Source organism: Phyllopteryx taeniolatus, chromosome 2, assembly GCF_024500385.1.
Source record: "Phyllopteryx taeniolatus isolate TA_2022b chromosome 2, UOR_Ptae_1.2, whole genome shotgun sequence".
Taxonomy (NCBI): Eukaryota; Metazoa; Chordata; class Actinopteri; order Syngnathiformes; family Syngnathidae; genus Phyllopteryx; species Phyllopteryx taeniolatus.
The window spans coordinates 4,004,953-4,028,482 of NC_084503.1; the positions used below are offsets into that span (position 1 = coordinate 4,004,953).

Consider the following 23,530-nt stretch of genomic DNA (forward strand, 5'->3'; position numbering starts at 1 on the left):
TTTACTGTACCCCAAACAAACACAATTTTACAATTTAAAATTCATCTCTCCATCCATTTTCTGAGCCACTTCTCCTCACTAGGGTCGTGGGCGTGCTGGAGCCTATCCAAGCTATCATCGGGCAGGAGGCGGGGTGCACCCTCAACTGGTTGCCAGCCAATCGCAGGGCACATACAAACAAAGAAACAACCACTGGCACTCACATTAACACCTACGGGCAATTTAGAGTCGTCAATTAACCTACCATGCATGTTTTTGGGATGTGGGAGGAAACCGGATTGCCCGGAGAAAACCCACGCAGGCACGGGGAGACCATGCAAACTCCACACAGGCGGGGCCGGGGTTTAAACCCCGGTCCTCAGAACTGTGAGGCAGACGCTCTAACCAGTCATCCACCGTGCCGCCCAATTTCAATTTTTTTTTACATTTTATAATCCCTTAAAAATGACAGGATGTCCTTTGTTTGAGTAAAAAAAACTTTTCATGGTGGACAAAGCCAGATACTAACCAGCTTGTTTTGTTGTATCTTCAGTGTTGGCAACAGCATGAGAGGGTTTCTGAGACTCTTTTTCTGAACCAGGAACAGGTATGAACATGCTTGCTGGTAGGACATCGGTTGCTGTTACCTGGAGGTAAAAAAAAACGCAAACATTTATTATTATCATCTAATGTTTTACAGCATCCACATCTATCTAATCTAAGCAGAGTGACTCTTTTGGAACAGTTTGGTAGCGCTACAGTATATACGAAACTAAATCTTTACCCAGCACATGATTAGTGATACTTCACACGTCATTAAAAATGAACATAATGTAATTGTTCACTCTGTGTCTGTCACTCTGGTCTGGCAGAATCAAGCCACGAAACAAATACAAAGCAGAATGAGTCGAGACAACTACTTTATTAGGCTATTAGAGGAAAGAGAAAAGTATCCCAAGGTCACTTTTGAATTGTCCCGTCTAATTGGCAAACATAGTTCAAAATAGCAGCCAGACCCAGAATTAATGAAGCTCATTTTCATTGCTGCAGTCTTACACAGACTGATAATGAAGCATTGAGTGAGAGGGAGGTCTGGGCGATATAAAGAACTGTTTGTAACTTGTATGCCCTTAGACAAAAAAAAAAACGTTTTTTTTAATTAGGAAATTCATATATAAGATTAAGAAAACAGAAGTACCAATGGCCAAATGGCTGGGGGGCATAATTAAACATTTATACCAATTATATAATGATGAACTAGCATGAGGCTTTAATTAAAATCCTGCGCTAAAACATGAAAAACACCCATGTGGGGGAATAAAAGTGTCCGAAAAGAAATCCTAGGAAGAGGCCTAAATTGACTTTGGGTGAAAATACAAGGAGGGAGGTGGGATGAAGACAATGGGATGAAAGATAGGAGAGGACATATCATTATGCATGCTTGGCAAGAAATAAGTCACCTATTTCAAAATTAATTATGCTCCTCTCCTCAGATGAGTGAAAAGGACAGAGTCCTTTTGCATCTGCATTCACTAGTTATAAAAAGGTGTTGGCTTTTGAAAGTGTCTCCTTTAACAGGTCTTCTGTCATGCTACTCTGTAGTGGTTCAGTACATTACAACATCTATAAAAGAAATATTCCAGTCTACCATACTAATGTGCTTGCCATTTACTTTGGAGATGGGGGGGTGAAGATGGCCAGGCGGCAGATAGAGAAATGTTTCATTGTGTGATTGTCCGGCCAGCTACTGAGCCGCACATGATAGAACAGAACAAAGATTTGCTCAGTGATTTACAAGAAAACGGGGCAAATAAAATTTGATTCCCCCTTTGATGAGCATTATTGGAAGCAAGGAGACTTCTCTTAGTAGAGAACAATGCACCAGTTCACTGCAGTTGATATAAATCTGACTCTGTCTGCTTTTGGATGGAAGCGCACCGATTAATTAATTACTGAATCATTGTGGTGTTGGGGTTGCTCCCACTGAAAGTTAATTCTTCATCTTACAGGACAGTTTTGAGGGAAGGCCCTTTTCTGTCCGTGCACGCTTGGATGAGTTTGGTGAGGAAGACACTGAAAACTCTGAATCAAACACCCTTTTGGGATGTACTAAAACAGAGATTGTGAGCAAACATCAGTGACTTCTGACCTCGAAAATATTTTGGATGATTTTCCACATTCCACAGAAGATTCCACAGACACATTCCAACATATTGTAGAACAATTAATCCATATTTAGTTGATTGGGACTTCCTGTGTGTGTAATGGCTTTGATTGTGTCTTTTCTTGTCCTTTATTGCATTTTATTTTATTCACCACAACCTTAGATTCACAGTGGATATAAAAAAAAAAAATGACACACCCCTGTTCAAATGGCATGTTTTTGTGATGTCAAAAAAAAATTCAGTTACGTGACCTGTAACCTGTACAACTAAATAACATTTATTTTAATTTTTTTGAGAGGGGAAGTTGAAAAAACAACTCAGCTAATGTGGTTGGAAAAGTGTGCACACCCGCTTATAATGGACGCGGTTGTGTTCAGAATTAATCAATTGCATTCAAATTAATGGCAAATGGGATTTAGCACACACCTGCCACCATTTAAAGTGCCTATGATTAACCCTAAATAAAGTTCAGATGTTCCAGTAGGCTTTCCCTGACATTTTTTTTTTTTTACGTGGAACAAACTTCCAGAGAACTGTCGGTTTGCTACAACTCTCAAATGTGCCTTGATACTCTTAATGTAAACCCGTGTGGGGAAATGTGCTGCGGTCGGATGAAACCAAATTTGAACTGTTTGGCCATATTTCCAAAAGGTATGATTGGCTCAAGCACAACACTGCTCATCAACAAAAGAAACAAAAAAACTGGCATTCACACAGGGGTGTGAACACTTTTTATATCCAATAGACTCAATTGCATTTAATTTCCCCTGACACTGGACAGTGACAATAAATCACTTTGAATAACCTACAAGCAGTCTTAAGATCCACACATTGCTGGTTTAAAACTCGTTCTGATGATGCCATAGACTTACTGTGGCGATGAGCTTGTCAACACAGTCGGGCGCGACACTGTGCAGGTGCGTGAGGTGGAACTGCAGGTGGATCTTGTTGTTGAGCATGTCCTGGCACAGCGGGCAGCGTAACATGGGCTGGACAGAGTGCTGCGTCATCACGTGCATTCTGAGACGATTCAGGTCCGTGTTGGTGAACTTGCAGTAAGGGCACTGGTACATCTGCGTGAAAGTAGATAGAGAAGCAGATGAGAAGGGTGTATTCACGGAGGGTTAATCGGGTGAAATGGCTTGTGAGAGAAGAGAAGCTGTAGATGAGGAGGGTAGGGTGAGGCAAGCCTTTCCTCAAGCAACCAGATTCCTCTGATCACAGACAAGTGTGTAATAGTGAGAACCACTCACTCTTGGCACCCACTTCAAAGTGCTCTCATCTGTCAAATACCTTATTGATTTTCCACCTTATATACAATTAGCAATGCGACTGCAGCATAGAGGGTAAAATAATTTTCAGAGAGTTGAAAAGAAAGTACTGAATACTATGAAAAGACTCGGCAAGATGGACACAAAATGTATCCAAAGTAGTGCTTCTGCTAATTGGAAACTTTTAAGCTGATAATGAGGGCCTACTAATTAGAGACAAAAAAAAAAAAAAAAAAATGTTGGACTTTTATGAAGTTCATGCATGGCTGCTCTTAAGGTTCTGTGATTTGTGGCGCTCACCTGCTCTGCAGCTTGCTTTTCAGCTGCCCGGGGTCGCTTTGAGGACAGCGGGCTCTCGGAGGTCTCCGACCGTGACGAGGGCCTTTTGCTAGGGATCGGGGAATCAGACTGGTGCTGTTCTGACTGGCCGGACACTGTTGAGCAGACGAACATGTACAGAGGGATAAAGAGGAGACGTCAGGATGAGTTGAAGGCTTGGCAGCACGAGACAGATCAATCAATATCAGTGAGGGTAAAGAGCTAAAGGGCTGCCTTTTTTTTTTTTTTTTTACTTTTAATGGGAAACAGGCAGTATAGCACACACATTTACTTCTTTTTTCCACGTTGCTTTTAACGCCGGAGTCATAGACAACATCATATACTGCACAAATGTTAGTTTAGGTTTCACTCTTTTCAGTCCACATGAATCTTTCAAATCAAAGCAAAGTACTTAAACATCTTGGCCCCTTCGTTTCACATCCACGTACGAGTTCTCTGTTTTGCTCGGAGATAGCCTACGTGTATTTTCTTGTTAAAGCAACAATATGTTGTAACATTGACTTAAAATAATTGTAATAAGGAGAATGTCTCGCTGCCACAGCAATCTCAGGTTGTTTACTTTAGTGGCCTATAACATTGGCGCACCAGTCAGAACACCTCTCATACTGTTTGTGATGTTATTATTCAGAATTGTGTGCAGTGTCGCAACAAACTTTGTTCTACACTCAAATGATAAGTAAAACCGTGCAAGGTTAGCGATCGTAAAACCATCGAAGCATTAAGCAATGTTCTGATGTGATCTTACAGGGAACAAATCTGAATCAGCTGACAGAAAGCAATAGTTAAATTTGACCAACCTTACAGCGAGATGTTATAAATCTTTTGAGTGCAAATGACAACAATTCAAATTAAAGTCATCCCACGACTGAAGAGCAAAGGCTCACTCATGAGCAGGTGTAAAGCACTTGAAAAGTCCTCGGTGCTACAAAGAAAAAGTCAATGGAAGTGGCACGAAGTGAATCACACACGTAAACGCTCTGTTAAGCTGGAGCTTACACCGGACCTGAATTCACTCAGAGCCAGCACGAGAAGAGCTACGAATTCACGGTGGACCATAAGGAGGTGCCTTTCTATCCACTAACAAGCCCATAAAGAGTCAAAATTGGCCTGATTTGTACAGTCCTAGAAGGGCAAACTGAGAACAGAGAGGGCACTGGTAGGGCGGGGTGCTTTGGCAAGGAGGTCAGGTTAAGCGAGGCTGACCACGCTCTAGCGCCAGACATTAAAATGTCACCTCCAATCAGGAGGAGTTGAGCTGATTACCCAGTGGGGAACCTGGCTTTGGACAACGCCGCCTGGGAGATCTCCCAGAGACACTGGGATCAGTCACCATGGCCCTGTTAGGGCCCAGTCACAGCCAATCCCATTAAACACATCCACCTACAAACAACGGGAATGTTAAACAAAAGGAGACTCCCATTCCTGACAGTAACCAACAGCCTTCCCCGCCTTCCTAATCTTGTGTGGTCACAACCAAGACGGTTGGTTTGTTAGTCAGCATTCTTAGGCAAAAACAACAAAACGACTGAACTGGTAACCTTTCGAGATGGGGTTTTCTGCACTTTGGCCTCAATTTCTCAGGGAATTATGCATGAATCTTAGTGACAACATTCAGGTACATGAAGTTGGTATCTTGAAGTAGTAACATTTGGTAATGATCCAAATTAAGTCCAGAATTGTAATCATTCAATTCAGGAATTCAATCTTTCTAGACACTAAGTGACGATTTGCTATGCCAGTGAATACCAAGTCCCCTTTCCCCTTGGTTAAAACAAACAAACAAACAAAACCATCTTTTGTCTTTTACAGTGTTTTACTGCTTACTATCAGGATTTGAATTTGCACATTCAAGCGCATACATGAAGCATAGGCAACACGATTTAGCTAAGTAGACAAATGCCTGATAATTAGGAGAATAATCAGGATTTATTCCAAGCATATTCCATGTCATTTAGCGTGAGAAGTGACTGAAGCTGGAGAGCTTCCCTGAAGGGCCCCCAACTGGCTTTCTATCAGGGTGGAACAGAATGAGGGGGAGATGCAAGTCTTGGGAAGCTTACTCGGACAAAGTGTCTCTGGTCACGGCCAATTGGGGCGCCATAAAATGTGATCAGTTGCTTTTCTTTTAGGATTCCTCCAGCCCAACACCATCAGCAGCACCATGACTAACATCCAACTACTGTATCCTGTTCGTCCTTGTCGAGGGGACGATGAAAATAAATGACCGTCAAAATGGGGAGCACAGAGTGATGAAAACAGTTGGATATCGGTATCCGAATGGTGTTCTGCACGTTAGACACGCATATCTACTGTACAATATGAACAGGTGGCCACAAGCAATGACCGCAACATTGACACGGGGCTATAGCTTTTAGAATTGTTGACAAGAGAGTGCAGGAAGAAGATTGGGCTTGGTGACACATACTAGGAAAATTGAGAGAATGCAGAAGAAAATAAAGGAAGAATATGAAACATTCTTGATATTTAGGCGCTAGAGTTGATCTAGAGTATGTACACCTCGGGTGTCGTGTAGTCAAATGTGTGTGTAACACACTAACCACCTCTTCTGACACACTGACAGTACGGCACCTTGTTCGAAAGCACAAATGACAGAGCCAGAATGGAGTCAATTAGACGATTATTAATTCATGTCCCCTTTCCATAAACCAGAGGCTTTTGTCTTGTTGAGTCCCATAAGGGAATTGGACCTTGGCACCTTGTCTCATCTCTCCCATGGCTGCAGTGTATGATTTCGGCAGTGCGGGGACGGTGCAGCATATTGCAAACTTGTCTGGAGCCTTGTTGTGCTTTCAAGGGGAACAAAGATGGCTGCCGGACAGAAAGCGCGCTGACTGAAGGATCGGAAACAGGTCATTTGACGTCGAAATCCATCAAGGCCACCACAGCTGCCATCAATCTACTTTGTGTCTGGGGACATCACGACTCAGGTGGTAAATACATAGAGTGGTTGCCCATTGTTTGACAAGTTGCTGGGTCAACTCCTGCCAAGCACCAAAGTGAAGTTATCTTTAGTTGCTTCTGATACAGCATAATCGGTGTGTGAGTGAGTCACGAGAAGGTAACAAGTGCAATGCAGCAACATTCACCAGTTAGTGCTATAAATTAAGCAAAAGTAACCCTAGGGCCACGTCCAATTGTTCATGATTCTGTATATGCATATACTATAGATTACTAAATCCACACTCTACAACTCCATAAAATCCATCCCACAATTCCCTCCACATACTCTTCTTCTCCTGCAAAGTGGGTCTTCTAAGACTTGAAAGGCTCCAAATGAGGGATCTTCAGTTCAAATTCAGAGGGGTCTGGTTGCAAAGGTTTTCTCAGGTTCCAATGTCTGAACCTCGAATACAACAAAATGTCCAGCCCCCCCCCACGCCCCCCCCCAAAAAAAAGGATGTTTCATTTTCCATGAAAATAAATAATATCTGTCTGCACCAGAAATGAAACAATTGTGCTCCTATTAAAGAACAATGATGCATGAACATAAATTGACCGTGGGTACTGGGTAGCATGAGACCTTGACTTGGTCTGTACCCGGACTGCGGTCCGCCACAAGATTCTATATTGAGATGAGTCAACCCACACAGTGACACAATTCCTTCTCTTTTTTCATGATATGCTAACAAAACCTGAATGTTGTCTTTTCTTCTCGCCCGTGTCACTGCCCGCAGCAATAAAGGGTGTAATTATCGAACGAAAATGGAAAATGGAAAAATATGAAGCACTGATTTTTAAACCAATGAATGAAATAATTTCCTGTAATGTACAACACTCAGTTCTTTTATTTAGACCAAATGACATACTTAATGGTAAAAGTAAAGGTGGCTAAGAGCATGGTCTCGCAGTGGGCGAAATGAACATTACGGCATGCAGAGGAGCTATTAATTAGCGGGATCGTTATTCATCGGGCTGACTGAACAACAGGATGACGTGGCGTTCACCTTTACAGGACACACAAATGCAGCTCGGCCATGAGACAGCCTGAGCTACAACTCGTAAACACCCAGCTTTCAGGGGCTTGGCTCGCAAACAAGGACAATTTACGGCCTATTATCTTCAAAGACAAAGGGAATTATAATTTGAAGGATGACAAGCATCCAGAGGATGTGTTATGAATATGTAAACATTTTATATTGCTTCGTCTCCTGATTTGTCATACTATTTTGACTGTAACAGCAATCGCAAAGCCAGGCTGAAAAAAAAGTCTCATCTTGAGTCAATAGTAAGTAACCACAAGCAGGTAAAGAGCTTATGTATTTGTGGGGTTATATGCAAAACAAAGCCTAATATTTGTATTCTGCTGAATGAGCACAGAATGCAATGCCTCAGTGGCGTGTCTAGGGGATGCTAATTACCATGTTCATTACTCTGCCGACATGCTGCATCTACGCAGCAGCTTACGCGTTCCTTCAGAATCAAACCTGCGCAGGTAAACAGCACATAGAGCGGGAACAGGTGTGCCAAAATAGCAGAGGCATGATTGAAAACTGTCGCACTGATCCATTTGTGACTGAAAATGGTTGTTGTTCGCACCGGTAACAATTGAACACCGCCCACATTTACACATAGATAATGCATTGATAAACTTGGAGTGGGGGGGGGGGGGGAACATGTCTAGCTAATTGCATGCCAAATAAAAACCAACATGCAACATTTATATTGTGCCCTAAAACAGTAAAGTAGAGAAACACTAACTTTTCAGTCTGCGTGATGTTAAAATGTTACAGATGCATGATGTTAAAATGTTACAGATGCATGCTACACGAAGAGCATCACCAGCATTGCCGCATGTGCATGGACACATGTGAGCACCATGTTTTCAGTTAGTGCTGTCATTTGTTTTTGTCTTGTAACAATGTCTGAGTGTGTTTTGTACAAGAGACATTTAAAGTCCTCCACATGTGGGTGAAATACAATTATTTTATCCCCCGCCATTTCTCCGGCTCCAATAAAGCCGATGTACAACCCCAATTCCAATGAAGTTGGGACTTTGTGTTAAACATAAATAAAAACAGAATACAATGATTTGCACATCATGTTCAACCTATATTTAATTGAATACACTACAAAGACAAGATATTTAATGTTCAAACTGATAAACTTGATTGTTTTTAGCAAATCATCATTAACTTAGAATTTGGTTGCAACACGTTCCAAAAAAGCTGGGACTGGTGTCAAAAAAGACTGCGAAAGTTGAGGGATGCTCATCAAACACCTGCTTGGAACATCCCACAGGTGAACAGGCTAATTGGGAACAGGTGCGTTCCATGATTGGGTAGAAAAGGAGCTTCCCTGAATTGCTCAGTCATTCACAAGCAAAGATGGGGCGAGGTTCACCTCTTTGTGAACAAGTGCGTGAGAAGATAGTCGAACAGTTTAAGTTAACAGTTTTCCTCAACGTACAGTTGCAAGGAATTTAGGGATTTCATCATCTACGGTCCATAATATCATCAAAAGGTTCAGAGAATCTGGAGAAATCAATGCATGTAAGCGGCAAGGCCGAAAACCAACATTGAATGACCGTGACCTTCGATCCCTCAGGCGGCACTGCATCAAAAACCGACATCAATGTGTCAAAGAGGAAAAGAACCATCAAGACTGTTATGGACGCAAAGTTCAAAAGCCAGCATCTGTGATGGTATGGGGCTGTGTTAGTGCCAATGGCATGGGTAACTTACACATCTGTGAAGGCACCATTAATGCTGAAAGGTACATCCAGGTTTTGGAGAAACATGTGCTGCCATCCAAGCAACGTCTTTTTCATGGACGCCCCTGCTTATTTCAGCAAGACAATGCCAAACCACATTCTGCACGTGTTACAACAGCGTGGCTTCGTAGTAAAAGAGTGCGGCTACTAGAGTGGCCTGCTTGCCGTCCAGACCTGTCTCCCATTGAAAATGTGTGGCGCATTCTGAAGCGTAAAATACGACAACGGAGACCCCGGACTGTTGAACAGCTGAAGGTGTACATCAAGCAAGAATGGGAAATAATTCCACCTACCAAGCTTCAACAATTAGTGAGCTACTGCATAAACATACAACTGCTTTAAAGAAGGCACGGTTCTGGTTCCTTTATGTTAGTGCTGCTGTCTCAGCTAGGTGAGAGGGTGTGAGGAGAGAGGGCTTATGGCTATTCCACATATACATATTTCATAGGCAGCATTAAAAATGACCCCTTGAATTACCGATCACGTAAGGTGATGAAACTTCTGCGGTAGCCGGCATAGCATGACTTTACATTACTGTCTACAATATTTTTCTTTATACAGTGGTGCCTTGAGATACGAGATAGAAGTTTATTAAGAAAGAAGCTGTTTTCCGGTGTCTTTTTGTTGCTTTGAAAATTTGAGATACAAGCGCTGTATGGTGGCACTGAACTCAACTCATTTCACAACAAGCAGTTGAGGTTTACTGTCAAACTAAACACAAAACAAAGATAACTACACTTTGTGTCGTTAAATCAAGCACATAACTTCGCTTTAACAGTCTGTTTAGCTCAATGCTAACACACCATGCGAAACATCATAGACGGACGAACAAATTGCATAACCCTATAGCCCTTCAAACAACAGCTATATACAGCACATATAATACATCTTCTTCTTCTTCTTATTCTTCTTCTTCTAACAATACTCACAGGCATATGTTGTTTTCTGTTTTGCAAAAGGAGTAATAATACTGCAGCCTACTGAGTCGGTTGTAAAACTCTTCTACGGGTGTGTGATTTATGACATTACAGTATGTATAGGGAAAGTACAGTATTACAGAGTTAAAAAAACATTACACATTTTTTTGTTGCTTTCTCTGGCAGGCTGCAATGGATTAATGGCTTTTCCATTCATTTCAATAGACAAACGTGATTTGACATAAGAGTGTTTTGAGTTAAGTTTGTGGTCATAGAAAGAAAATAAACTTGTATCTCAAGGCACCAGTGTATATACTCACTAGACACAGCGTGTACACTTGTACAAGATCTGCATTGAAAAAAAAAGAGCTTCACGAAGTTAATTACGCTTATTTTTGATTGACACTGTGAGAGAGGTATTCATTTACGATGTGCTCATTATTGCACGAAGGGAAGTTAAGTACTCTCTGCAAACTACAACCACAATAGTAAACAAACATTGTCAATAGTGTCAATGCAAAGCGATTGTTGTCTTTTGAGAAGGCGGCATTTTTGATGCGGCTATCATTGGACTTCATTAGGCAGTGCAGGCATACCTAATAAAGTGACCGGTGGGTTTAGATACGCCATGATCACAGAAACCTGCCACATGTCTCCTACGTTTGCAGCATATCACATTAACATGTGTCTGCATGCCTACAGCGGATGCATAAAGGAGTCAGCTTGGCGATAAACACAACTAAATAATGAAGGCATCTTTCAAAATAAAATGACAAACAGGAAACACATGCATTTTACAGCTGCTTCTGATGTACTTTTAAATGATTTTAATGAACAGCGAGGAGCCGGAGAACAAGAAAGTGAAGATGAGACTGACAGTGGGTTTGCGCCGTTCTTCTGTGCCGGCTAATGCCGCCTGTGTGACAGTGACTGTCATTTGTAACGGAACAATTGCGCCCTGCTCCAGCAGCTACATGACAATGATGAGAAGGAACACTTCAGTACTTGTAAGGGTGAACTTAGGGGTGGGGAACCACTCAAACAGTTCGGTGCCTGAGCATCTTTCAGCTAACTAACAGCACGGCCAAGACACTTATTGACCATATTGCAACCTGCAAAACATATGTGTGCCGCCTGTGTAAACATCATCAGGCCAAACAAAGCGCTCCTCTGTTTAGCGCATCCATTGCCGGGCCCGTCTTGCCTTTCTGCCATGCTCAAAATATGCTTTCCTGCACTTGCTTTCAATGGCCATTGTGTTCATCAGTCACACACACAAAAAGTTTCAAGCACAAACAGGGACTCTTCCATTAAAAGTACAGCCGTCTGCCGTTCGCTGACAACACGGCACCCCAATCTCTCCACCCACCTTTTTCCCTGACATCAAACACAACCTCAGACCTGGTTCCCTAATGCACATGCTATTTTTAACTAAGCGTTTCTAATAAGCTGCTGGGAAGCTGTAAATGTTTCATATGCAAGCACATATTTCCTTTGTGAAAACACAGAAATACACTTATTTGGTGATTAGCGACTGACAGAGGGGAGGAAAGGAAGCCAATGCGTCTGTATCAAATTGCATGCCTTTCAAAAAAGGAAGACTCCTAATGCGAGGAGTCGTCTTCCTGCGCACCACAGGTACGAGTGAATTATTAATCGGCCGGCTCATTTCAATGCTTTTTAAAGTGCTTGATTTTGATGTGCTAAAACATAGTTTTAGCCATATTCAGTCAGGCATGCATATCATTATTTCTCCCATCAAAGAAGAGTGTCACGCTTTCAAAGAGCACAAACAACTCAGCCACGTTGAAAATAGAAAGTTTGAATATCAAAGACATTTGACAAAGAACAGGCTTCAAACGCTGATGAGGTTTTTCTTTGCTTTTTGTTATTTTCCGGCACTTGATTAAAAAAATAAATCAAAAGAAGCTGAGGTATGTAAAAGATCTCGATTATTTTCCAGCTCTTAACCTAACTAGTGTAAATCAAAACATCATGCAGTCACATAAAAAATGTAACAAGTGAAAAGTATCTATCCAGTGGCAACGTGACCAGAACCCTCCTGTTTTCAATACAGTACCAGCAGTATTGATTTTATGACATTTGCAAAATCAAATATGCGGAACTCGGTGGACAAAAGAATTGCGACACTTGGCGATAACACCAACAGAAGGTGAAAATGGAAAATTTGTGAGGCCAGAGGTCACTGAATGTATCTGACTCTGACAATTTTTGTTCTCGATGAACCCAAATGTGTTAGACGGGGTTGAGGTCAGGGTCTGTGCACCAAACTGATTCCTTTATGAACTTTGCTTGTGCACTGGGAACGGAACTGTTGCCATGACATGAAGCATAACATAATAGTCCATAATGTGTTGGTGGGATACCTGTTTAATGAATTAAGAGTTGTGTCCCAATACATTTGTCCATAACAGCATTCAAATGGGGTATCAGCAATATTCCATATACAGTGGACCCCCGCATAGTCGTTTGTTTGGCACGCAGATTCATAATTGTTTTGTTGATGTTTTTCTTTCCCTTTTGCTTTTACTTTTTTTCGAGGGAACAACCCCAAAGACACTAATTGGAAGTTTATCTACACTTATTCGAGACATATTTTGGTTTAAAAAAAAAAAAAAAAAAGTTCTTTTTTTCCAAAATGTTTGCAATTTTTTTTCCTAATTTTGTTTCTTTTTGTTTTTGGGAGGGGGGAATCCCCCAAAACGCTTATTGGCAGTTTATCCACGCTTATTCAAGAATTCTTTAGCTTTAAAAAAATTATTTCTTGTCTAATTTCCCCCTTTTTTCCCTTCTTTTTTTTCCTTTTTTTTTTTGGAGGGGACCAACCCCCAAAACGCTGAATGGCAGTTTATCCACGCTTATTGAAGAATTCTTTGGGTCTAAAAAAATGTTTTTTTCTTCCATTGTAACGATACTGTAAATATACATGGAGCCAGTTCAAACTCTGCAGTAAGGTGAAGTAATACTAGTTGTTCTTAATAGAGGACAAAGAAGATACAGTATGCCTGTGAGTATTGTTTTATTATCTGTCTACATGTGTTGCTCCACTGTTTGTCTTCAGATATCTATTCCTCAAAGGATTAAGCTAGCTGACTTAAAGACAAAGTTATGCGTTTTTTTTTTTAAATACACAATGTGTAATTATCTTTGTTTTACATTTAGTTTGACATTAAACTGCAGCTTGAAGCGTCTTTTTTTGGGGGGGGGGGAATATTTATTCACTAAGCTAAACTGCTGCTTGTTGTGAAGTCAGTTCTCAAATTTTAGCTCACAAGGTCAAAGCAAAAAAAAAAAAAATTAAATAAAAAAAAAAAAAAAGGTTGCAAAGGTAGAAATGTTGCATTTTAATTGTCCTGTGACGTCCAACGGACACAGCGGAAACAATAAAATAGCAACAGCTCTTAAGCTCCTCTCAAGTCCGCCGTTTTTGACCAACTACAACAAGCTGTGCCACACACAAAACCCTCCTGCCAGATGGATAATGTCCAAATGAAGTGTGCGATTTTGTGCGTGCGTGTGTTTGCGTGAAGGGGGCGGTGCGAAACACACACACGTGGTCCAACTAGCACCAAGAGTACACTTGCAGTCTGCCCCAAAAGAACCAGCTGTGATTGCAACTGCTCTCACTGTGTTGTTAAAATATGCTTCAGTTGGACAAACGGCCTTATGTGCAGCACTATTCAGGTGCACGGCCCCCATGTTTCCTGCTAGAAACGCTCTCCCGAATGTGTGCGTTTTGTAAATATTGGCCTTACCTGTCCCTTTGGTGAGCTCCTTCTCCCCCCCACTTTCTCTGTCTTTGGTTTGGTCCTCCTGGTCTGTGATGGTCTCACTAGCAGCCTCCACATCCTCACTCAGCTCTCCTGAAGGGGGAGGGAGGATGGGAAATGTAAATCTCCAAGCCATCAGAATTGGTGGAAGCACTTAAAGGGACGGCAGCGTTTTGTTTCTATAGGAGCTGGCAACAATTACGTACATTTGCTGACACACGGTTACAAGGCTCGCAAACAAAAGAGGACGCGATCTGCTGTCTGCTTTCACTCTTCTACCTCAATTGGAAATATACTGAAAGAGAAAAATGTGTATTTTTCTTTTTAGATTGATTTTCTTTTGTATTATTCGGTCAACATAATTTTATTTTAGTTTAATGTGCAGCATCCCGCGAGAAAAAAAAAAAAACCAAAATACATTGTTAGAATCTGCAAGGTAAGTACACATCCTCCAGTGTATTATATATATTGAGGGAACACCAATCATCAATCTTTAAAACCTTTAGGGGCGCAACTCCTTTTAAATTATTTCAAGTCAAAGGCAGAAATCCCTCTTGTCGCCATCTTAAAAGCCTCCGCTCGATATATCAGACCATTTTTAGCTTGCGTCGAAGTCCAAACAATGGATATCCAATAATGACGTTTGTAAGTAACACACAGAGGAAAAGATAGCGAAAACAGATAATAAAAAGACCATCAATCACCTTTATTTCCCTCCAGTGCCCCTTGAACGTCCCCTTTGCCTGAAAAGTTTGTGTAAAAGTAGCGGGGCCCCGCATGCAACAACATTGATCCAACAACAGTAAACTAGGCCACGTGGTCAATAGGCCTTATCAGTTATTACACAAGTCAGCTAATTCTCAGCAAATGTGCTTAAATGCTCTTTAGAAAATGCTTTCACGCTCAGGTCCCGACACTACCAACTATCGACGTATTGACGGCGTTACAACGGCCGTACTGAAATATCCTGTTCAAGTATTCAGCCCCGCAGCCATCACATGGCCAGCCCGACTGAGCTCGCCGCATAACTACCCACGGCAAAAAAAAAAAACACAAAAAAAACGCTTTTATGATGTTACATTATGCCCGACGCTCGCTGGTCGAGGGGATGTCATGAATGCTGTGACTCACATATACAAATAGAATGTGAACAAATGTTGCCGCAAAAAAAAAAAAAATAGTGCCGAGAGGTGCCTTATCGAGGAAAGCTCATAAATGACAGTAAAAGGAAACTTGGTGTTGATTGTGATCCAAAAAATAAATAGCGCAGGAAACAAGTCTGTGTAGTAACGTTCCTTCATCTTCTGATAATAAACTGATATAGGATGAGTGTATGGATGAGTTGCCACGCAGCATCTACAGCCGGGATCTTAAATCCTAGAGGGCCACAAACTATTTTTCAGTGAGTCAAAAATCCATTCAGGCCACATCCGATAATACTGTAATATTCCAAACAAAATGTCCCTTTTAATTCAAAACACAAAATTCAAATGTCATTTCCATTTTGAGATGAATTTGAATAAAAGGTTGAACAAAACAAAACATCACCCATGTCGTGAATCCAAAACAAATATATCTGGATGGCTTGAAGAATAACCAAACCCAAACAAATAATAACAATAACCAAATGAGTACACTTACAAATGATATCTCCGAAAAAGAAAACACTAGTGAGCAACATTTACGCAGTCAACTTCCTGTAATATGCTCTTATTCTGAAAGACAGAGCGCACCACTTCCGCTAGCGCAAGTCACTACAAAAGCGACTTGCACTGATAAACATCATGGGGGTGTGGCGGCCTGACACCTCGTAAGTCACGTCTTCTGTTTCTGATTGGTTGGTTTTCTCAGACGCGGTGGTTTCTTGTATACCAAGGCCCAAGATGGGGCCAGAGATGGGTGACTTTTTCACAGTTCCAATTTATTATGTACGACTGTCAAGTTATAGTGACTGTTTTAACAAATACGACAAAAAGTGTGTGTGTTTTTTTTTTAATTTCATTTTATTTTTTTAAAGACACGGTCAAATCAATACTTTTCTGTTTTACAAACCACAAAATCTATCCAGTGCAGCTCATCCCCCCGCCAGTGAGGCAGATCTTAAATATTCCATCACAACAAGACATCCTCAATTTTACCGGAATTAGGGTACTGCACAGCTGCATGGGTACTAAGATTACAATATAATCCCCAGGTACATTTTTTAAAGGGTGTACAATTTTTTTTCCCAGTGACATTTGTAGTGGGACTAATTCCCCACCTCTACATTATTATACACTTTGCATACGGTATGTGATGCTTTTCTATCGCTATGATAGACAGCTGATGCACTAAAGCGTTCCGTCTTCCCTTTAGACTTCCTGCACATAATGCTCACGTGATACATTTCCCCTGTTTTAAGTAGTACAGCACAACACTGACCAACCACAACACGTGCATCAATCTCGTGTACTTTGTAAAACAAATGCTGCCTTTCAAGAGATGTTACTCACTTTTAATTGATATTACCAGAAAGATACGTTTGTGTTTATTATGGAGGTGATGAACTACACTGCGTCGCACTATTATTTAGCCACATGAGAGTGAAAATATTGGGAACCATTTCGCATATGATGCAATACAGTTCTACAAGACTGGCAATAATCTTTGTAAAAGTGGTTTTATTGTAAATGCTCGTCTATTGGATCTGGTCCATACAACATACACAAACATCTTGGTACACGCAACCCATAGTGACAACCATTATTTAAAAAATAAATAAATAAATTCCAGGAGCAGCCTTATGTACATGTTTAACTGGAATTTTTTTTTTTTTTTACAAATGCCTCAACTCCAGTGATAATACCCAAAAAAATGATTAAAGCCATGCAGACCGCAATTAATGAAAGGTCAAAAGTGGCCTAAGAGTAAAGACGCCAAATGAAAGAAACAGCAAAAATGCAGCCCTAGAACAAGACAGACAGCAACACTCAAAGCTATGGCAGCAGGCCATTTCTAACCCAAATTTGGGATATGCAAAGACCAATAGCCTGGAGGTTGGCTTGTAATTAATTGTCTTCATTAACCATCCTAATACAACGATATGAAGCACTTCCATTAATCTAATCATGCAGGCTGAATAAACTCCTGGCTGACACACAGATTATACTCATTTGTTCGAAGCAGACAAGAATCAGATTTGCTCTGCCACTCACTCAGTGGGGACAGTCCACACACACACACACACACACACACACACACACACACACGTTTCAGTCAGTTTTCCTTGCTCTTGTGTGTGTGTGAAGGGACTGAGTGCAGGGGCTTAATCAGGCCCATAGGTGTCACTCTTTACAAGCCGGGAGAACTTACACACACTAATGAGGTGCACAGAGAGGGGAAAGGGGGGAGGGGGGCAGAGAGAGAGAGAGAGAGAGAGAGAAGAAAAAAACATAAGAAATGTTTGGGGATGACAAAAGCAGATGCTATGCAAAGGACGTCCGGTGAAGATGAGACTGGGGGGAAAAAAACCAAAAACAAAAACAGTATTACCTTCATGATGAGCGGGAACAGCCTTGGTTTCCCCCACCCACACACCCACACCCACACACACACACACCCCCACACACACACAGTGATTACACTGACGCTAATCAGACTGACAAGCACAAACGTCCCTAATAAATAATTGATGAAAACCACTGCACTTTCCAGTATTCCTTCCCAGACTGTGGAGAAGAAGAGCAGCAAGTAGTAATAGTCAGTCTAAATATCTTTCACTAGGGTCAGGCTCCTCCCTCCATGCGCTGGGCCTGGGCAGATTACACCGCTACGATGGCGGCTGACTTTCTCCAAAGAGCACAGAGTCGCCGTCCTACCTGAGAAGGGCTGCGAGAGCATCCCAAAAGGAAAACCAAAAAAAAACAAAAAAAACAACTTGGGCACAGTCTGCTTGCTGTGGTGCGTTTACAAAGGCGAGATGAGGGTCTCCTGACAGTCTCCATAGTTGTGTCTCATTATGATCATTTTTAACCAGGTGTCAACCAACTGCAGCGGAACTCAGAGGTGAGCTTCCACTGCTTTATCCAGGCCTAGACAGCTTCCTTTCTTTTTTCCTTTTAACACTGCACTGTCGAATAAAAAAAAAAAACAATCTTATTTCACAGTTCATAGACCCTCTCTCTCTCTCTCTCTCTCTCTCTCTCTTTCTCTGTCTGTCTTTTAAATCCCCCTTCTGCAACCCCCAATCTCGCAGTGATGCCTTGCACCCCTTTCCTCGTATCAAAGTTGTCCTGACTCCGGACTCGAGGGTGCCAAATGGAAGTGACAGGAGGGGCACCGGCAGGACAATGAGACACAGGAGCCATGCTGAGCGCTTTCATGCATTGTCCTCATATCAGCACCTCTGCACCCCACATATGCAACATGAACAACCCCCTCCCGCCACGCTCGCATCCTATCATAAGCCCACCCCCTCTGTCTGACACACGCTCCCGAGCTGTTCAAGTTGTCCGGAACCTCAGGGGTTTTAAGTGCAAACAACAACAAGTTAAAGCGCCAAAATGCTTTTTCGATGTATGGCCGAGTTGAAATGTCGCAGAGACACTCAAATAATGGACAAATGTATTGGGACAAAGTTCTTAATCAGGCGGTCAGGCTGCAAACTTCATTCATCGTCGTACCACATCGTCTTTGGACAACTAAAACTCACATCTTACAGAGTGAATTTATTTTTCGTGAAAACATCTTACCGTACTTGTTTTAAGACAGTTTTGACTTGTTTTCAAAATTTTCCGCGAGACAAAAAGCCTTGTTTTAAGATACAAGGTGTTATTTAAAGAATCCTATTGAGTCAATTCATACTAGTTCCATTGACAGGTTAATATTTTTTTTTTTACTCATTATAGCGACAAAATGTCTTGGTTTTTTTTTTTAGAGAAAAAGCTGCCAATGGAACTAGCATGGATTGATTCGATAAGATTTGTAAAATAAGATCTTGTGTCTCAAAACTGACTTAACATAATACAGTAACTAGTTTTCATGAGAAATAAGCTAAATTCACTGGGTAAGATTTGCGTTTTTGCAGCGGGGACAGTTTGGGAAAGGCCTTTTCCTTCTGTTCCCAGTGCACAACCAAAGGGGATGAGTTTGGTGCGAATGAACCTGAGAGACATGACCTCAAACCCATCAAACACCTTGGGGATGACCGAGAGCGGAGATGCTGAGTCAGGACGCACGTCACGGACGCCGTCCAAAATCTTCACTTCCTGTAGGTGTCCCCCATCTTTCTGGGCCATAATGAGGAATGCAAGATTGTAGGAAAGAGAAAAGCAACAACAAAAATGTGCGAATAGTTGTCAGTGCCTGTCTCCCACACAGTCTCACAGAAAGGAAAGAAGCCACCTCAACACTGTTGGTCAATGTTACGTGTTAGATTCCTGACCTGTCTACTGAGGTGGGGTCGGAAGGGGGGGCACGACGCTAGCGCACAGGCAGGCGGGCATCTCTCTCTCGTTGCTGGCCCTGCTGTGACCTCAGGATCTAAATGTGAATGAATACTTTGTGTCTCCATGGGGCCAAGGGCGAGAAGGAGGAGCCTCGCGAGACGGAGGAGGGGGACGAGGGTTACGGCAACTAATAAGTAAAACAACTTTAAAGGGCAAGTTAAACACAAACAGCAGCCATAGCTCACACAAACCGTCCCCCACCCCCCAATGCTCATCACATGAGCCCCACAGGTCTTCCACCCAAAGCTCATCATGCTCATCTCCCTCGCGTACGGTCCAATTTTGAAGCAACTGAGAGGTGCTATTTGAGTCTTTGCACTTGCCACTCATGTGTATGCGCATGCGGATAGCACATCTGCCTCACAGTTCTGGGGACCGGTGTTTAAATCCCAGCTTCACCTGTGTGGAGTTTGCACGTTCTCCCCGTGTCTGGGTGGCTTTTCTCCGGGCACTCCGGTTTCCTCCCACATCCCAAAAACATGCGTGGTAGGTTGATTGTAGACTCGTAATTACCCGTAGGTGTGAATGTGAGTGCGAATGGTTGTTTGTTTCTATGTGCCCTGCGATTGGGTGGCGACCGGTTCAGGGTGTACCCCGCCTCCCGTGCCGAAGCACAGCTATGCAGGTCCAATATCTTAATAAAATAAAAACATATAATAATAACGTCATTAAAAAGAATCTAAAGAATTAAAGTTCATGCCTCATGACTAATTTGTTGCGGCTCTTTCTGGTGAACGCAACTTGGCAAACCGGGGGCAGTACAATGGAGTCAAACGGACACGAATGTAGAAGAGTTTCACAACTACTATAAGTGGCTGCACTAATATAAGCTGTTTTTCCACAGAGGATAAAAAATATACACCTGTGAGTATTGATATACTGTCTGTCTACATGTGTTGCTGCACTCTTTGTTCAAATATATGTTGCTCAAAGCATTATAACCCTGCCAGAGTTGCTATTCGTTAGCCTGTCTATGGGGTTTCCCATGATGTGTTAGCATTAAGCTAGCAGACCACCCAAAAAAACTAATTTTATTGTAGAGTTTTGTTAAGAGATATTTTTGAGTAACATTTGTACTTAATACAAATATCCGCTTGTATCTATAACTGTTTCAAACAACAAAGAGTATATATAAACGGAGAAGAAAGGATTGCATTATTGTTTAAGGCAAAGGAGTTGTCTGAAATAAACAACGTATAATTCTCGTTGTTTTATGTTTAGTTTGAAATTCAGTGACATTAAAAGGCTTGAAGACACTTTTTGGAAGAATTCTGCCAAACTGCTGCTTGTTGTGAAGTAAGCCGTGTTGAGCGCCTGCATGTCAAATTTTTGCACGCAAGTCGAAGCAAAAAAAAATAAAAAATCGACAGAATGACGGGAGACCCCGGGGACGACCCAGGACACGCTGGAGAGACAACGTCCTTCGGCTGGCCTGGGAACGCCTCGGGATTCCCCCGGAAGAGCTGGATGAAGTGGCTGGGGAGAGGGAACTCTGGGCATCCCTGCTAAAGCTACCGCCCCCGCGACCCGACCTCGGATAAGCGCTAGAAAATTGATGGATGGATGGATGGATGGATGGATGGATGGTTCGTATTTCTAACAACTCGGTAGTGGGGTCACTCGTACCTCAAGGCACCACTGAACATCTGCAAATGAAAAGCCGTTAGCCGTTAGCACCGTGCAAGATGAATTAGATATTTCCCCCTAAAGTGGTGTGTCTCTTGGGAAATATCGCTAATTAGAAATAGTTCACCATAATGGCATGTTTAGATACATTACACACAAAAAAAAAAAAAATGAGTGGCGCTCTACTTCTCTTTGTGTTGAGTGATGAAGGCGAGAAGGATCTAGGTTAATGTGGCTGCACGGGGAGTGCGCATTCAGGGACTGCTCACTCTTCTGCCCCGACACACACACACACACACACACACACACACACACACTGAATTCCTTGAATGTCTGTTCACGAACAAATATTATGTCCACAATAAGGGATTCGGGCTGTACTTTTGCCTGCTGTAAGATGCGGGACTAAAAGCCTGCATGGGGGCCAAAGCATCACTGGCCACTGCTCTTCCATCTACTCTGCCCGAGGGACAATGTCCCGCACAAAGGGTCATTCTGGCTCTGTGCCACCCCTCCCATCCATGTTTGCGGTCGTTCTGTACTGCCTCCTCTTAAATCACCCACCTTTTATTCATGCATCTTTTTTCCCCCCCCTCCCTCTCTTTCGCTCTCCTTCCCGTTCACACTACAATGCCTTCACCTTTTTGCAGCTATTCAATAGGACCTCACAGAATCGGCGGCAGGGTGGGAGGGGGTGGAGGAAGAAGGGGTGTCTGGGAAAGGGAAAAAAAAAAAAAAAGCCGCTGTCATGAAGGGCAATCACATCAAGTCTGAAATATTCACCAGTGGGTTGGAAAATGCGATGGTACAGTTATGACAGGCGAACAGGCCACTTTACCCACAGTCACCCAACCCAACCCCGCCCCCACCCACACACACACACGCACACACACACACTCCTACAATCCGCCCTCCCCATTCAGGGCATAAGCACGATGGACACTCTGAATATGTATAGCCTGGAAAATATATCGATTTTTCAACTACAAAAAAAAAAAAAGGGACACTCATGCACAAAAAAAAACAAAAACCTCACATAACCTAAAACTGTCACAAGTCTTTTGTTCATCTCTCATCTCTCCTGATGTTTGGCTTTTGCCACAAACTCACTTTAATTACCAGGTACAGCCCGCTTCAGAGCCTTCCCTCCACTGAGACACAGCCACATACAGCCTGCTGGGCTTAACAAGACAGCCCACATCTATTATATATGACATACACCCAGCAGCTTTTGTCTCATAGCTGACTAATAAGCGCGCCGAATATGACTATACCCACTGTTTGTTTTGCTATTATACACAAGATATACTTGCTTACGGGGGGGGGGGGGGGGGACTTGACAATTAAAAGTACAGACTGCTGTGAGGAAAGTAACACTTTTGTTCTGAACTGCAAAAGACAAGCAATATGTAGCATGATAAGAGTAACAGTAATAATAATAATAATAATAATAATTCTCACAGTTTTTGGAGGAATTGCAATTTTCAGTTTGAGCTGCTTTTCCTCAAGCAGTTCTACTTAACAAATGTCAACTCCTACCATCAATCTCGCAGCCAAGAGACGCGCGTACGTTCGTACGCACAAACGTGTGTCCATTAACAGGTGCTTATCTGTTTATCTCCACTTTGAGGCACCGCAGACCAATACGGCGGACTGCCCTGACTGAAAAAGATCTCTGCCTGTCGATTTATTGAATGCGCTATTTGCATATCTTTGTAGTACATCCATCTGCCTGCCGACTGTTGTGTGGAGGTATTAGCGAAGAAAATCAATGTTGCCATGGCGGGGTGTATGTAAGCGTGTTAGGTGTCCGTCTCGCCGCTCTCACACCGAGCTGTATGCTAATAAGCTCCTAGCGTTCTGGCCATTCATTCAGTGTGTTTAAACTCGAAATCAACACGGGAGTTTCTCAACGTGCCCGTCCACAGTCGGCTGCTTTGCCATCCTCCGCTATGGTCATCCCGCCCGCCCGATCCACAGCCGGGGGCCTGAAGAGCTGTTTGTTTATGAGAGCGTATGCTGAGATAAAAGAGATGCGGCTGAGTTATGAATATCAATTTGCTAATCAATTTAATTTCAAATATAGTGCATCACTGATGTGTGTTTGCTCCCCAAACTTTAACAACTTTGCTAAGTACAGATTTTCAATGATACAAGAAGAGGAGAAATGGATGATGGGAATTCAACTTTTTACCTTAGCCAAAGAGCATGTTTACCACTGTTTG

The 23,530-nt window shown here is 42.3% G+C and overlaps 1 protein-coding gene across 6 annotated transcripts in view; it reads right to left on the reverse strand.

Moving 5' to 3' along the window:
- zfhx3b (zinc finger homeobox 3b) overlaps nt 1-23,530 on the reverse strand; it is a 272,875-nt gene that overhangs the window by 13,675 nt on the left and 235,670 nt on the right. For all 6 annotated transcript variants that reach the window (XM_061754423.1, XM_061754461.1, XM_061754432.1 and 3 more), the window contains 4 exons: nt 14,179-14,286; nt 3,716-3,849; nt 3,017-3,217; nt 509-626 (listed from right to left, as the gene is read on the reverse strand). In XM_061754423.1, coding sequence (XP_061610407.1) covers nt 509-626; nt 3,017-3,217; nt 3,716-3,849; nt 14,179-14,286 — 561 coding nt within the window. The remainder of the gene's footprint in view (nt 1-508; nt 627-3,016; nt 3,218-3,715; nt 3,850-14,178; nt 14,287-23,530) is intronic.